The following is a 15,731-nucleotide window of genomic DNA, read 5'->3' as shown; positions in this document are numbered from 1 at the left end:
TTCTACGCTGGAGGACGTTTTGGCGGGTTTTTTCTGCTCTACCGGAAGAAGCTGCCCCCTGTCGACGGGAGGTCGTGTTTACGTTTTTACGCTTTCTCCACTTCTGGGTTAACCCTCTTGTCCTCCTGGGTCAAGGAAGGAAGGAAGGAAGGACGAAGGAAAAGAAGGATGGAAGGAAGGACAAAGGGGAAAAGGAAGGTATTGATAGAAGGAGGGAGGGAACAGATTGGGTTGATTGGGTCTAAAAGGAAGGAAGAAGTAGGAGGACTAAGGGAAGGAAGGAAGAAAGGAAGGAAAGAAAGAAAGATGGAGAGAGGGAATCGTTCAAGGAAGGAAGAAGGGAAAAGGGAAGGAAAGAAAGATGGAGGGAGGGAACAGATCAGGTCAATTGGATCAAAAGAGGAAGGAGTAAGTAAGTAAGGATGAAGGGGAGAAAGGAAGGAAAGAAGAGAATAAGGATTGTGGAAAGAAGGAAGGATGGAGGAAGAGAACAGATTGGGTCAACTTGACCCTTAAAAACAAACTGTTGAAACTATTTTCATGTTTTTATTTAATCACCTTCTTTATGTTATTATGTTGTGACTACCTGGGCCAATTTACCTACAGGCTACTCTGACCACCAACATAAACTACAAGCTATGTGGGCTATGTAAGGCCAGTGGTTCTCAAACTGTGGTACGCGTGCTTGGAGAGGCAAGTATTTTCTGGGGTGGTAGGCAGCCTACTTGGTGTAAAAAGTTTGAGAACTTATAGGCTACTAATTCCTCTTGTTTAAATGTGGAATTGTTTGCAGTAAATAGCCTTATAGCAGTTACGTGAATCTATTATTTTGCAGTGTTGGGAGGAGCAGCTCCATTAATTAAGACAGCAGAATTAAAATGACTTTATCTGGAGGTAAAGTGATATAATTGGAAATGAGTCAACTCTCATTTAAAACAGTTGTTTTAAAGGCAGTAAAATATGTGTAAAAACATAAAGATTATTCCTAAAGACTTTAAAACAAATTTGGGGACATCAACATTTCTTTGCATTTGGGTGCAAACTGGAGAGTATCAGATTTTCCTGAATCACAATGTTGGGGAAAGTAGAGCATTGCAGCACATTTAGCAGCGATGGAGAAAAATATGAAATCAAGCAGCTCTTAAACCATAGTTTTGCTTTGTTTCCAAATGGTGTTACTAAACCATTTCAGCAAGGCATAGTATAGTATTATTATGTAGCCTGTCTGGTAAGTATTTTAGTATAAAGTCAAGTCCTCAAGCCTGAGCCCTGTTGTCAGTGTCATGTTCAACACCAAGCACTCTGTTCCAGTTGGCAACAGCGTGTCTCTTAATGTGGGACGGACTGAGCCCTGTCCAATAGCAGCCCTTTGGGAGCTGGGGATGAGCAGTTTTGTTTCTTTTCATTTCTGTTCACAACATTTCATGAAGACACCGTGGACCAAGACACTTGAGGGGAAGGAGAAGTGATTTCCTAACAGCTCATAGTTGGCCAACTCAAACCAGAGGTAAGTGTTTTTTAATAGCGGGACAGCTGACTGTTGCAGACATGCCGCTGTTGGATACCACATGGTTACTTTGATTAAACTGTTTGATTTAGTTATTGAGATAAAAAATAATTTAGTATCCCTACACTTACATTCTTCCCAACATAAGTCTTGATCTGAAAATCTGCATGTTGTTCCTTTATGTGTTGAGCAAGTCACCGCTCACTTCCTTTTTTAATGTACAAATATGACCAAACCTTAGTTTTCATGAATTATGCCTACGTATATTATATGAATTAAATAAACAAAATAAAAGCGTTTTTGCACAGTTTAATCTGACAAGGAGTGCAGATAATAAACTCTTGTTTGTTGTTAATTATTTGAGTTTCATTTGGCCAATGACACAGTTTTTGCGTCATCTGATGTGAGAGACCAATGCTTGTGACTGAGATTGGACTCGGTGGTTTTTTGGCAATCAGTATTATGAATGTGATGCTTGTGTCTTCAGCTTCATGTGACTGTATACACTGTGCAGTGATCTTTACTGAGGAAAATGTGTGGACCAAATAACTTTAGAAAACATTTCAGTATGCTTTTCTATTCAATCAACTTTTAAAACATGCTTGCAGTTATAATATCTATTGCTATGCCTTAATACTAAATCAATTCTCAATTTTATAGCTATTCTTCGTTTACTATGTCCATTATGCTCACTGTCTTTTGGATTTTCAGACTTTATGGATCAAGAAAGTCCCTCACGTTCACAAAATGATGACGTTCACCCGTCCGTCCTCATTGGCCTTTCACTCCTGAGGCTGCAAGATGCTGTTGTTACAGCAGTGTCAAACATCCGTAAGAGAGTTTTACAGGGCTTTGTTGTCTTCTCTGTCATCTTGCTGCTCCTCTGGCTCGCCGCCTTTTTGTATGGGAGCTTCTACTACTCTTACATGCCCAAGGCGGCTTTTTCGACACCTGTGCACTATTACTACAGGTGTGTATATGTGTGATGAGCAGCTGCATCAGGAAAATACAGGCTGAATTTCTGTGTTTCATTCCCTCTTTCTTGTTTTTTCTTGTTTTCTGTGCAGGACAGACTGTGAGTCTCCATCTTCCTTTTTGTGCTCTTATCCAGTGGCCAACATCTCTCTTATGAGGAACAAGAAGCATGTATGAATGTGTGTGTGTGTGTGTGTGTACATATGCGTATGCATCTAGTCAATGTATCTCCATCTCCATCTATTCATATAGGCGTGTCATCTTTTTACATATAAACCCAGGTGCTGACATTCGGCCAGGCTTATCAGCTCTCTCTGCAGCTGGAGATGCCTGAGTCCCCGACCAATCAGGAGCTGGGGATGTTCATGGTCAAGACAACCTGTTTCTCTCGGGATGGAGGCCAGATTGCTTCATCCGCCCGTTCTGTGAGTTGCTCTGAGACCTGCTCAGCCATAGGTGGTCTCATGTGTACAATCAAGTAGTAGCTTCATTACTAGCATCTGCAAAAACTCTGGTGATTCACTGTATTTGCATTGCTGTGTGTGTGTGTGTGTGTTCCTCAGGCACGACAACTGCTGTCGACCTCCAGCTCTCGCTTTGTGAGTACAGCTCTGACGCACAGTAACCTCTTAATCACATAACCTGGTCAGAGCCAGATTAGAGCTGCTTACGCCTGCTGCAGAGCTCCACTGCAATGAGATGATGATGATGGATGTGTGAAATAATGACTGATGACTGGCTGAAATCAGAAACCTATTTGTATCTTTAATGCAACTGGCTGCCACAGTAACAAGTATACTGCACAGGTGGTTTATGTACTGGTCTGCTGTAAAAGTTTTTAAGAGGTTTATAATAGTCTTCTACCACACAAGCTTCATAAATTGGCCTTTCGGCTAACTCCACTGCCTAAAGTAATGAACTCATTAAAACAGAGCCCACGGGGATCCATTTTCGTTGCTTTTCATTAAACAGAGCACACGACTCAGTCATCCTTTCCTAAAATATTCATCGTCTCGTCACTGACAACATCCTCTGGGTATATGGAACCACACATTTGTACAAAAAGAGAAAATTAATTAATCCCCAGAGGACTGAATAAACTCATCTCTAGTTCTGTGCTGCTGAGGTGACTGTCTTGTTGCGTCGTGGTCACAGAGTATGCTGCGGTACCGCTCAGGCCTGCTGAAGACCCTGGGAACGCTGCTCTTCCTCCCAGCCTTTCTGAGTGGAGCCATCGAGCAGAAACAAGTGGTGGAGGTGGAACTCTTCTCAGACTTCACTGATGACCCTGTGAGTGGTGCCCTGCTCCATAAGTGTGTGTACTTGTGCACGTAAAAACAAAGCAAGCCAATAGCCATCCATTTTTTCTTCTTGTTCCAGTACGCCCCCTCAGTCACAGCCGTCATTGAGATCCTGTCCAACAGGGTGCAGATCTACTCGTCTCAGCTGTATGTTCACGCTCACTTCACTGGCATAAGGTGAGACTCGTATGCCTCTTATAGCCCTGAAGGCTCAAGGTACTGCAACTTCAGAAAACACATTTAAAGACATAAAGCTACTATCAGAAACCAAATTCAGTGCATGTGTGGCAAAATCAGATGGGCCCAGCTAAAGACTACAGCTATTTCCAAAAATATCTGAATCATGTGCTATTCATGTTCAGATAAACCAAACAAATTAAACTTTTTCAAACACTACTAATAGGCTGCAGTCTTAAAGCAGAAGTAAGTGGTCCGGTCGTTTTCGCTAATGCTGCGTTCCAGGCAGGCTTTTGAAATCGTAAATTACAGCTTCAAGTCACGACTTACGACTTTGTAGCGTTCCGGACAACCCACTCGTGTTTTTCCGACCTGTTTTACCGGTGAAAGTCACTATAACGGCCACTTGTAACTTCCGACCGGTGAACTCGTACCAGATCGAACTGGTACCACTTCACGGTCGGAAAAATACGAGTTTCCTTGAACGCACCATAACAGTCCTCGTCCCTGCGTCGCCACATTCACGGCGTTCCTTGGCTGCACACACAGCCCTGCATGCCGTTCTCTCTCCTCATTGGATAAAAACTGTAGGATACGATAAATGTTTTCTCCTCGGCTCAGAGCAGAGCAGAGGGACTGAGAGACCCGTGTTTCAGACCAAACACTCTATGTAAGTGATTGCTGTCGGAAGATATAACTATTTAAGACTTATATTAACACAAATATATCACTTACTTCTGCTTTAATACCTTCTAAAGTTAAAAAAAAAAAAAAAATTAACAAAAGTGCAGTTTGTTAGGGTCCGGGCAGCGCAGCTGCCAGGACACTATTGTATTCCTAGGAATTCTTCTTCTTTAGGGTCCGGGCAGCTAAGCTGCCGGGACACTATTGTATTCCTAGGAATTCTTCTTCTTTCTTTCTTTCTTTCTTTCTTTCTTTCTTCTTCCAAGGAAGTCATACTTCCCATGGGCGAAAACTCACCAAACTTCACAGAAACATCCGACCCCATGCCAGATTCACTCAACTCCAAGGACATGTGCCCCCCCCTCCTAGGGGGGGCACAATAAGCGTTTAAATTTAAAAACTTTAAAAATTCCTACCAAACCAACGGTAGATGCTACAGTGTTGAAACTTCACCACAATGTAGCCTCAATACTGCTGAAACTTTTGTCCACTTAAACTCATTACAAATTATGAAGTCCATCACTCTGTTTTTTTCAATAACTGTAAAACTTTTAAAATGTATCTCCTCCCACAATTTTTGCTCAATTGTCACCAAACTTGCTACAGAGCATCTCCAGACCGTCCTCCACAAAACTTGTTTCTCGGATTTTTGATTAAGCAAAAATTGAGCCTACAGTGCATGAAAACGTTTGACTGTAAACACTACTGTAAACATATACCATCAAATTCTTGCTAAATACATTTTCAAACTTCCTGAAAAAAAATGAGAATATTCTGGAGTCATGGTTAATGAAGTTTGGCAAATATCAGAATTTTAATTCAAAAACTGAATTTTTGAGAACATTTTGAATTCTGCTCTCATGGAAACAACTGCAATCAATGTGAGTGTGGAATTTTTAAACATCAGATTTTCTCTTATGAAGCAAAACACTTATCATTAAAAACAAATCACCAACATTTCCATGCTGTCAAGATGCAATTTATGTATTATCAGATTTTTGTTTAGATGACTGAATTTCTGAAATTTTGACCATTTCATCACAACAGCTGCCCGGGCACTGGCTCACCTGAGTGGATAAATGAAGCTACACAGCAGGTCTCACTACCAGCCAATTAGCTCAGCGAGTTAGGAGCTGGTTCTTGGTGTCAGAGGTTGTGGGTTCGAGACCCAGCAAGGGTGATGATGATGATGATGATGATGATGATGATGATGATGACAGATCAAAATGTCACATGTCCTCAAGCTGTTTTGCTGTCTAAATGCAATTTATGTGTTAACAGATTTTTGTTTAGATAACATAATTTCTGACTTTATGACCATTTTTGAAATCTGCCTTTACAACAGCTGCCTGGGCACTGGCCCACCTGAGTGGATAAATGAAGCTACACAGCAGGTCTCACTACCAGCCAATTAGCTCAGTGAGTTAGGAGCTGGTTCTTGGTGTCAGAGGCTGTGGGTTCGAGTCCCAGCAAGGGTGATGATGATGATGATGACAGATCAAAATGTCAGTTGTCCTCAACATGAAACACAAGACAATTGTCCTAATGGTGGCATCACAGCAAGCTTCTAATTTTAAAAATCCAAATAGCTTGGACTGGACCATGTGCGAAGGCTCCTAACATCTTAGAGTCACAGTAGATGTTTAACAAATACATATCATTACCTCAAAAACGGATTTTTCTTTTTACTGTGGTTTCAAATCTGCCTACACGACAGTGAATGGCTTACTCAATTTGTGAAGCCACTATTGCACTCCCACTTGTCAATTAGCTCAGTGCGATAGGCAACGGTCTTTGGTTCCCGAGGTTGTGGGTTCAACCCTCAACTGGTCCAAATTGGACATTATAAGGACAACTGTCTTGTCTTCCTATTCTCCTGTTTGTTGCTCAGAATTGCCAAAATTTGCCCAAAAGTAGCCCGGACCCGACCCATCGCTGCGCAGCAGCTATAATTAGGGTCCGGGCAGCGCAGCTGCCAGGACACTATTGTATTCCTAGGAATTCTTCTTCTTCTTCTTCTTCTTCTTCTTCTTCTTCTTTCTTTCTTTCTTCTTCTTCCAAGGAAGTCATACTTCCCATGGGCGAAAACTCACCAAACTTTGCACAAAGGTTCAGTCCCATGCCAGATTCACTCAACTCCAAGGACATGTGCCCCCCCCTCCTAGGGGGGGCACAATAAGCGTTTAAATTTAAAAACTTTAAAAATTCCTACCAAACCAACGGTAGATGCTACAGTGTTGAAACTTCACCACAATGTAGCCTCAATACTGCTGAAACTTTTGTCAAACTTGCTACAGAGCATCTCCAGACCGTCCTCCACAAAACTTGTTTCTCGGATTTTTGATTAAGCAAAAATTGAGCCAACAGTGCATGAAAACGTTTGACTGTAAACACTACTGTAAACATATACCATCAAATTCTTGCTAAATACATTTTCAATCTTCCTGAAAAAAAATGACAATATTCTGGAGTCATGGTTGATGAAGTTTGGCAAATATCAGAATTTTAATTAAAAAACTGAATTTTTGAGAATATTTTGAATTCTGCTCTCATGGGAACAACTGCAGCCAATGTGAGTGTGGAATTTTTAAACATCATATTTTCTCTTATGAAGCAAAACACTTATCATTAAAAACAAATCACCAACATTTCCATGCTGTCAATATGCAATTTATGTATTATCAGATTTTTGTTTAGATGACTGAATTTCTGACTTTTGACCATTTCATCACAACAGCTGCCCGGGCACTGGCTCACCTGAGTGGATAAATGAAGCTACACAGCAGGTCTCACTACCAGCTAATTAGCTCAGTGAGTTAAGAGCTGGTTCTTGGTGTCAGAGATTGTGAGTTCGAGACCCAGCAAGGGTGATGATGATAATGACAGATCAAATGTCAGATGTCCTCAAGCTATTTTGCTGTCTAAATGCAATTTATGTATTAACAGATTTTTGTTTAGATAACAGAAATCTGCGTTCACAACAGCTGCCCGGACACTGACTCCCTGAGTCTATTTGAGAAGACACACAGCAGGTCTCACTTCCAGATAATTAGCTCACTGAGTTAAGCGCTGGTTCTTGGTGTCAGAGGTTGTGAGTTTGAGACCCAGCCAGGGTGATGATGATGATGATGATGACAGATCAAAATGTCAAATGTCCTCAACATGAAACACAAGACAATTGTCCTAATGGTGGCATCACAGCAAGCTTCTAAGTTTAAAAATCCAAATAGCTTGGACTGGACCATGTGCGAAGGCTCCTAACATCTTAGACTCATAGTAGATGTTTGACAAATACATATCATTATTTTACCTCAAAAACTGATTTTTCTTTTTCTGCCTACACGACAGTGAATGGCTTACACAATTTGTGAAGCCACTATTGATCTGCCACTTGTCAATTAGCTCAGTGCGATAGACAACGGTTTTTGGTTCTAGAGATTGTGGGTTCAATCCTCAACTGGTGCAAATTGAACATTATAAGGTCAACTGTCTTGTCTTCCTATTCTCCTGTTTGTTGCTCAGAATTGCCTAAATTTGCCCAAAAGTAGCCCGGACCCGACCCATCGCTGCGCAGCAGCTATAATTAGGGCCCGAGCCTGTGTCAACGACCCAGGGAGGTCCCTATTGTTATTCGACATCCACATTAGTCGACGTGCCAGCCGACGAGTAACAACAAGTAAGCAAGCAAGTAATCAAGTACTCCACTGACCTGGCGCAAAATTCCCCGAAATGCAAATGTTTATTATTAGGGCCCGAGCGGCGACTGCAAGTCGCCCAGCGAAAGCCCTATTGTAATTGCTCTGTTTATTATTATTCTTTCTTTCTTTCTTTCTTTCTTTCATTCTTTTTCTCTCAAAAGGATCCCATTTTTGGAGGCTTCAACATGCCCCAAAACGCGTAAATTTTGGCATGCACATCAGGACTGGCGAAAAATTTGATATTTTAAAGTCGTTGGAAATGGGCGTGGCCAAATGGCTAAATAGCGCCCCCTAGAAAATTTCAAAACATCAGCCCCGCCTTTGTGTGTCACCTAGACGAATTAAATTTAATGGGTTTATAGAACATGGCAAGACACACAAAAAAGCCTCTTAATGTCATGGTGAAATCACAACAGGAAGTCGGCCATTTTGATTTGAATTTTTGACCTGTTTGATCTAACTTCTCCTACAGATTTTGTCCGATTGACTTCAAATTGGCTGGAGACCACCGAGATGCCACTCTGATCAAAAGTTGTGCTCCGCAGGTCTCTAGGTCAAAGGGCGTGGCTTCTGGGGCCTTGAGGATTTTGGCGACTTTTCGTTTGCTCGCCATTTCACCTTCGAACAGCTCTAACGCCCACATACTTTATCCGATCAACTTCAAACTCACTGGACATGATGACGGCTCCGCCCTGAACGTCCCCATATATTAATTTCCTACGTCACTCATAGCGCCCCCTGGTGGTAACAGGAAGTGGCCAGGTTTTACCTTAACGTGTACTGATGCCACATAGTTGACCCCATCAACTTCATTCCACTTCTAAAACATGCAGACTAAGGTGGTGAAGCTCCATCATGAACGCTGTGAAGCTACGAGTAATGGCGTCCGTGTGGCGACGCGGCGACCATTCCTCGCCATTAAAATACGTTTGCCTTTATGATGGCTTTAATGAACTCGTATCAACATGAAAATTGGTACACAGGTCCAGGGTCACGACCTCAACGTCTCCATATGCTCGTAGGCGATCTCACTCATGTTGCCCCCTAGTGGAAACAGGAAGTGGCATATTTTACATCAACATTGTCCGATTTCCTCCAAACTTCACATGTGTGATGAGGGACTGACCCTGAACACACCTGCACACATCCCATTACTGCCCCCTAGTGGATGAACCATTAACTGCTCATAACTCCCTCATGCTTTGTCCGATTCACTCCAAACTTCACAAGAGTGATGAGGGGCCGCCCCTGAACGCACCCACCTACAACTGCTTAGCGCCACCTGGTGGATGAACAAAACATTGCAGCCCCGACATGCCTCAGGCCCCGCGGTCGCATGTGTGAGCGAGGGCCCGTCATCGCCGCTTGCGGCTTTAATTATTATTATTCTTCCGCGCGTTTGAACGCGATTTCGACCCCTTTCCCAAGCCGAGAAACGGATGAAACTTTCGACGCAGGGGGGGAAGCCCGAAAATTGCGATTCAGTGGTGGTCTCGCATGTGGGCGTGGCCAAATGGCACCACAGCGCCCCCTAGACCGCGCATAGGGAATGAGGGTCTGCGACACCGATTTGTCCGAAACTTGGTAAACATATTCAGCAACCCGAGATCTTCAAAAAATTTCATAAAATGACATACCCTAAAACCAACAGGAAGTCGGCCATTTTGCTTCAAAGTTGGTTTACTCAAAACGAACTCCTCCGAGGGGTTATGCCCGATCGGCTCCAAATTGGGTCCAGAACATCGCCAGACCTAGCTGAGCTTATCTTGTGCTCCGCAGGTCTGTAGCTCAAAGCGCTTGGCCTCTGGCGTGCCCCGAAGTTTGGCGACTGTTTCGGTGCTCGCCATGTAAATACGAACGGCTCTCATGCCCTCATACTTGATCGTAGACGCTTCAAACTTGGTGCAAAAATCTATGGAGAGACCCTGAACGATCCGACATATTATTTGCGTACGTCGCTCATAGCGCCCCCCGGTGGTAACAGGAAACGTACAAAAATTCGTTAAAAATACGTAGTTGACCAAATCGACTTTGTTACACTTCTAGTACATGCAGACCCGGATGGTGAAGCTACATCATGAACGCTTTGACCCTACGAGCAACGGCGTCCGTGTGCCGCCGCGGCGAAAGTGTATCATCCCAATTTAAATTTCGTTTGCCTTTCACGCGCACATACTTCGTCGTAGCCACTTGAAATTCAAAGGACATGACGTTGGCTCCTCCCTGAACGTTTTGATGTATCGACTTCCTGCCTGGCTCATAGCGCCCCCCGGTGGTAACAGGAAGTACGCAAAAATTCATTAAAAATCCATACTTCACCCGATCAACTTCATTCCACTTCTAATACATGCAGAACCAGTTGCTGAAGCTACATTATGAACGCTGTGAAGATACGACGAACGGCGTCCGTGTGCCGCCGCGGCGACTGACGATTTTTTATCGTACAATTACGTTTGCCTTTTTCGTGGCTTTAACGAAGTCGTGTCCTCACGAAATTTCATCCAGGGGTCAAGAATGGCGAACTCTTTCAGGGGATAGAGTCGTTTCCCATGGGCGTGGCTAAATGCCTCAATAGCGCCCCCTAGAAGTTTTTCCGAATTTCTTCATAGACAAATTTCGCTTACTTTGTCGTACACATACGAAACTCTACACACACGTGTATCATACCCAAACATACAAAAAATTGAATTGGAGCCACGCCCTAAACCCAACAGGAAGTCGGCCATTTTGGTTAGCATTTCTTTGACGCAAAACGAACTCCTCCGAGGGAGTTCGCCCGATTGACTTCAAATTGGGTACAGAACATCTCCAGACTGAGCTGATTACGGCTTGTGCTCCGCAGGTGTGTAGGTCAAAGGGCGTGGCTGCTAGGGCACGGCCAAGTTCCCGAATCCAGCTAAGAAGTTTGCAATGCTATCACGCCCACAGATTTGATCGCAGCAGCTTCAAACTTGGTGCACATGATGATGGCGTGACCCTGAACGATCCGACATATTATTTTCCTACGTCACTCATAGCGCCCCCCGGTGGTAACAGGAAGTGCGCTAAAATTAATTAAAAATACATAGTTGCCCCCATCAACTTCATTCCACTTCTAAAACATGCCGAACAAGTTGGTGAAGGTATTTCGTGAACGCTATGACGCTACGGCTAATGGCCCCCTTGTGGCGGCGACAGGAATAGCGCTCCACCGTGAACTGCCACCTCCCACGGATTTTGCCCGATTGACTTCATATTCGCTACAGATCATCAGGAGACCGAGCTGGTCGAACACTATTAAAAGCTTTCCTCTACGTGAAACGGCGTGGCTGCTAGGGGGCGACAAAGTTGGTCAACTGCTCGTTTAGTCGCCATGCTATTACGTTTGCCTTCCACGCCCACATACTTGGTCGTAGTCACTTCAAAATTTCAGTACATGATCAGGGGCCCGCCCTCTACGCCTCCATTTGATCGTACGCTAGCTCGCTCAATACGCCCCCTTGTGGACACAGGAAATGTCGCGTTTTGCATCGACATTGTCCGATCGGCTCGAAACTTCACATGTGTGATGAGGTCACGACCCCGTACGCAACGGCCCACATCCCGTTACCGCCCCCTGGTGGACGAACCGTAAACCTGCCGTAACTCCATCGTACGTTGTCCGATTTGCTCGAAACTTCACGTGTTCGACGAGGGGACCGCCCTCGACGCAGCCGCCCACGTCCGGTTGCGCGCGGGGGTTTTCGAAGAGCGGCCCGGGGGTAGCGGGGACGCCGAGTGGCGTGGAGCGAGGGCCCGTCATAGCCGCTTGCGGCTTTAATCTTCTTCTTCTTCTTCTTTCTTTCTTTCTTCTTCTTCCAAGGAAGTCATACTTCCCATGGGCGAAAACTCACCAAACTTTACAGAAACGTCCGACCCCATGTCAGATTCACTCAACTCCAAGGACATGTGCCCCCCCCTCCTAGGGGGGGCACAATAAGCGTTTAAATTTAAAAACTTTAAAAATTCCTACCAAACCAACGGTAGATGCTACAGTGTTGAAACTTCACCACAATGTAGCCTCAATACTGCTGAAACTTTTGTCCACTTAAACTTATTGCAAATTATGAAGTCCATCACTCTGTTTTTTTCAATAACTGTAAAACTTTTAAAATGTATCTCCTCCCACAATTTTTGCTCAATTGTCACCAAACTTGCTACAGAGCATCTCCAGACCGTCCTCCACAAAACTTGTTTCTCGGATCTTTGATTAAGCAAAAATTGAGCCTACAGTGCATGAAAACGTTTGACTGTAAACAGTACTGTAAACATATACCATCAAATTCTTGCTAAATACATTTTCAAACTTCCTGAAAAAAAATGAGAATATTCTGGAGTCATGGTTGATGAAGTTTGGCAAATATCAGAATTTTATCTCAAAAACTGAATTTTCTAGAACATTTTGAATTCTGCTCTCATGGGAACAACTGCAGTCAATGTGAGTGTGGAATTTTTAAACATCAGATTTTCTCTTATGAAGCAAAACACTTATTATTAAAAACAAATCACCAACATTTCCATGCTGTCAAGATGCAATTTATGTATTATCAGATTTTTGTTTAGATGACTGAATTATTGACATTTTGACCATTTCATCACAACAGCTGCCCGGGCACTGGCTCACCTGAGTGGATAAATGAGGCTACACAGCAGGTCTCACTACCAGCCAATTAGCTCAGTGAGTTAGGAGCTGGTTCTTGGTGTCAGAGATTGTGAGTTCGAGACCCAGCGAGGGTGATGATGATGATGATGATGATGATGACAGTTCGAAATGTCAGATGTCCTCAAGCTATTTTGCTGTCTAAATGCAATTTATGTATTAACAGATTTTTGTTTAGATAACAGAAATCTGCGTTCACAACTGCTGCCCGGACACTGACTCCCTGAGTCTATTTGAGAAGACACACACCATGTCTCACTTCCAGATAATTAGCTCACTGAGTTAAGCGCTGGTTCTTGGTGTCAGAGGTTGTGCGTTCGAGACCCAGCCAGGGTGATATTGATGATGACAGATTCAAATGTCCTCAACACGAAACACAAGACAATTGTCCTAATGGTGGCATCACAGCAAGCTTCTAAATTTAAAAATTCAAATAGCTTGGACTGGACCATGTGCGAAGGCTCCTAACATCTTAGACTCATAGTAGATGTTTGACAAATACATATCATTATTTTACCTCAAAAACGGATTTTTCTTTTTCTGCCTACACGACAGTGAATGGCTTACTCAATTTGTGAAGCCACTGTTGAATGCAGTTTGTCAATTAGCTCAGTGCGATAGACAACAGTCTTTGGTTCCCGAGGTTGTGGGTTCAATCCTCAACTGATGCAAATTGGACATTATAAGGTCAACTGTCTTGTCTTCCTATTCTCCTGTTTGTTGCTCAGAATTGCCTAAATTTGCCCAAAAGTAGCCCGGACCCGACCCATCGCTGCGCAGCAGCTATAATTTGTTTTGTGTCCCCAGAAACACTTCTGTTGTGTGGCCACCATAGAAATCCATTTTAAAACACAGTGGTAAACAGACACATCTAGTTGTAGTTGACAAACAAGCACAACCACAAGACATTTTCTGCTTTGAGTTACAAAAACGTACTTTCACTCTCTCAAACTCCAACTACACAGCACAGGTTCATTAAATTCAGATGTATTCCCTATGTCACGCTGAAGATGGCGACAGGAAATCAGCTGCTGAGGTTGAAACGGAGCCAAATCCCACATTTGTTCTCTCCCTCTGTGTCCTCCCATCAGATACTTGTTGTTCTACTTCCCTGTCTCTTCGGCCCTGGTGGGTGTTTCCACCAACTTCGTCTTCCTCAGCATCCTCTTCATCCTCAGCTACTTGAGACTGCTGCTGGGAGTGGAGTGGAAACAAGAGCAGGCAGGTCTATGACTGAAAAAAAAGCATTGAACACATGGCGCATATTTGCAATTCATGAATTTGTGTTTTACTAGTGCCAAAATCCTCCCAGGTGTTATTGTTTCGACTCAAACGCTGCCTCTGAGTACTTGTTTTTCTCGTTGTTTACAGCTCAGCACAGATGGATCGGTGTCAGAGAGGGAGAACGCGACCAGCAATGAGCAAGAGGATGAAAAAGATGTTGCAGCGGGTACAAAGAACTAACACAGACACACTCACAAAAAGCACACAGAAATGTAATGTTGTTCAAGCTATTAGCATCACTCACTTGGTACTGGCAACCTGAGTGTGTTATTGTGTGTGTTTGACTGCAGTAACACATTCTTTGACAGGTTCTGCAGAGCTGCTGGGTCCCCTCCAGATAACCCCCACAAATCTGAGCCCGGAGGAGTCCCAGTTGCACTTTGGCAACGGCACAGAGCTGCAGAACAGACATACACTTAGTCAGGTTGAAATGAATGAGACAGAGGCAGCCTGAGGACATTAATAACGGAGAGCGGGAGAGTGCAGAGAGAGACATTCGTACTTAGCTGTAATGATGATTTAAGAGCAATATGTGGTTGAGAGTGATTCAGAAAGAGGCCGTGCAGCACTGACAGATATGTCGAGGGATGACCCGAGCTGCTCTGTTTGAGCTGTAGATCTTCAAAGCAGCCGTTTCCATTCCATGTGCTTCCATGTGAATCCCACTGGTATTGGCTTTTGTAATAGTAACACTGTGTGATTCATGAGACTGACACATCTGAAACCTCACTATTTCAAAGAAATCCCTCATTGTCTGTTCATTTTTTAGCACCTCATAGTCCAGCCCTGATGTTTACTATTTTATTGTTCCATGTTAAGTAAATACAAAATATATTTGCATGCATGTCAATAGCTACAGAGAAAAAACCCTCACAAATGTGAGCATTTTAAAACTCTCTCTTTTCATTCAGAGTTTGTATTTTACACTCCCATTTTCATAATAACAATTTAAGTCATGACAGCACTTTACATCACAATTCACTTATGTGACTGGCTGTTGCTTTAGTCTGAATGAGTGCACAGTCAGTCTGTCTTAATCCTGCTTGCCTTGTTTGCCTTTTTTTTTATGAAACACTGTGTTACTTGTAAAAATAAAACAGTGGGAATCAAATTAAAATGACCAATAATTCCTTATTGTACAAAGAAGTGTTAACAAGCTGAGTTTTAAAAATGTATTATATGACTTGACATTTTCATTGTTATGGCTATATACATTATGTCTGCATTTATGTGAATATTCATTATAAAAATGACAGTTTATAGTGTTGAACGGACGGAAGAGTTTCTCTAAAACTTACTTTTAGCTAAAATATGTTTTACCTACAAGTACCTATGTTCTGAAGTATAATGTGTTCAATTGCTGCAATAAACCTTTAGTAATCTTCATCAAAACTGTTTGTTTGCAGTTATCCCACAAAGTACACAGT

General features: G+C 43.0%; 1 protein-coding gene across 3 annotated transcripts; it reads left to right on the top strand.

Annotated features, from left to right (window-relative positions):
- The first annotated feature begins 1,392 nt into the window (after positions 1-1,392).
- Positions 1,393-15,361, top strand: LOC146979643 (seipin-like). 3 transcript variants are annotated; one of them, XM_085789618.1, is made up of 10 exons: positions 1,393-1,507; positions 2,219-2,477; positions 2,575-2,653; positions 2,764-2,907; positions 3,046-3,081; positions 3,638-3,772; positions 3,863-3,960; positions 14,112-14,245; positions 14,392-14,470; positions 14,613-15,361. In XM_085789618.1, exons 2-9 carry the CDS (start codon positions 2,224-2,226, stop codon positions 14,439-14,441), a joined length of 930 nt encoding a protein of 309 aa, XP_085645744.1. In that variant the 5' UTR covers positions 1,393-1,507; positions 2,219-2,223; the 3' UTR covers positions 14,442-14,470; positions 14,613-15,361. The 3 variants fall into 3 exon arrangements, with proteins under 3 accessions (XP_085645744.1, XP_085645746.1, XP_085645745.1); XM_085789620.1 differs by having other exon boundaries at positions 14,112-14,241; positions 14,613-14,982; XM_085789619.1 differs by lacking the exon at positions 3,046-3,081.
- Positions 15,362-15,731: the final 370 nt, after the last annotated feature.

The sequence above is a fragment of the Trachurus japonicus genome, chromosome 10, assembly GCF_045865225.1.
Source record: "Trachurus japonicus isolate A0001 chromosome 10, Traja_1.0".
NCBI lineage: Eukaryota > Metazoa > Chordata > Actinopteri > Carangiformes > Carangidae > Trachurus > Trachurus japonicus.
The sequence above is the reverse complement of the archived record's forward strand: the minus strand, read 5'-3'. Positions and strand labels throughout refer to the sequence as shown.

Coding starts and splice junctions, on each gene's coding strand:
- LOC146979643 (XM_085789620.1), top strand. CDS start 2,224: ATGGATCAAGAAAGTCCCTCACGTTCACAAAATGATGACGTTCACCCG. Junction 2,654..2,763: donor TTATGAGGAACAAGAAGCAT/GTATGAATGTGT, acceptor ATATAAACCCAG/GTGCTGACATTCGGCCAGGC. Junction 3,961..14,111: donor GCTCACTTCACTGGCATAAG/GTGAGACTCGTA, acceptor TCCTCCCATCAG/ATACTTGTTGTTCTACTTCC.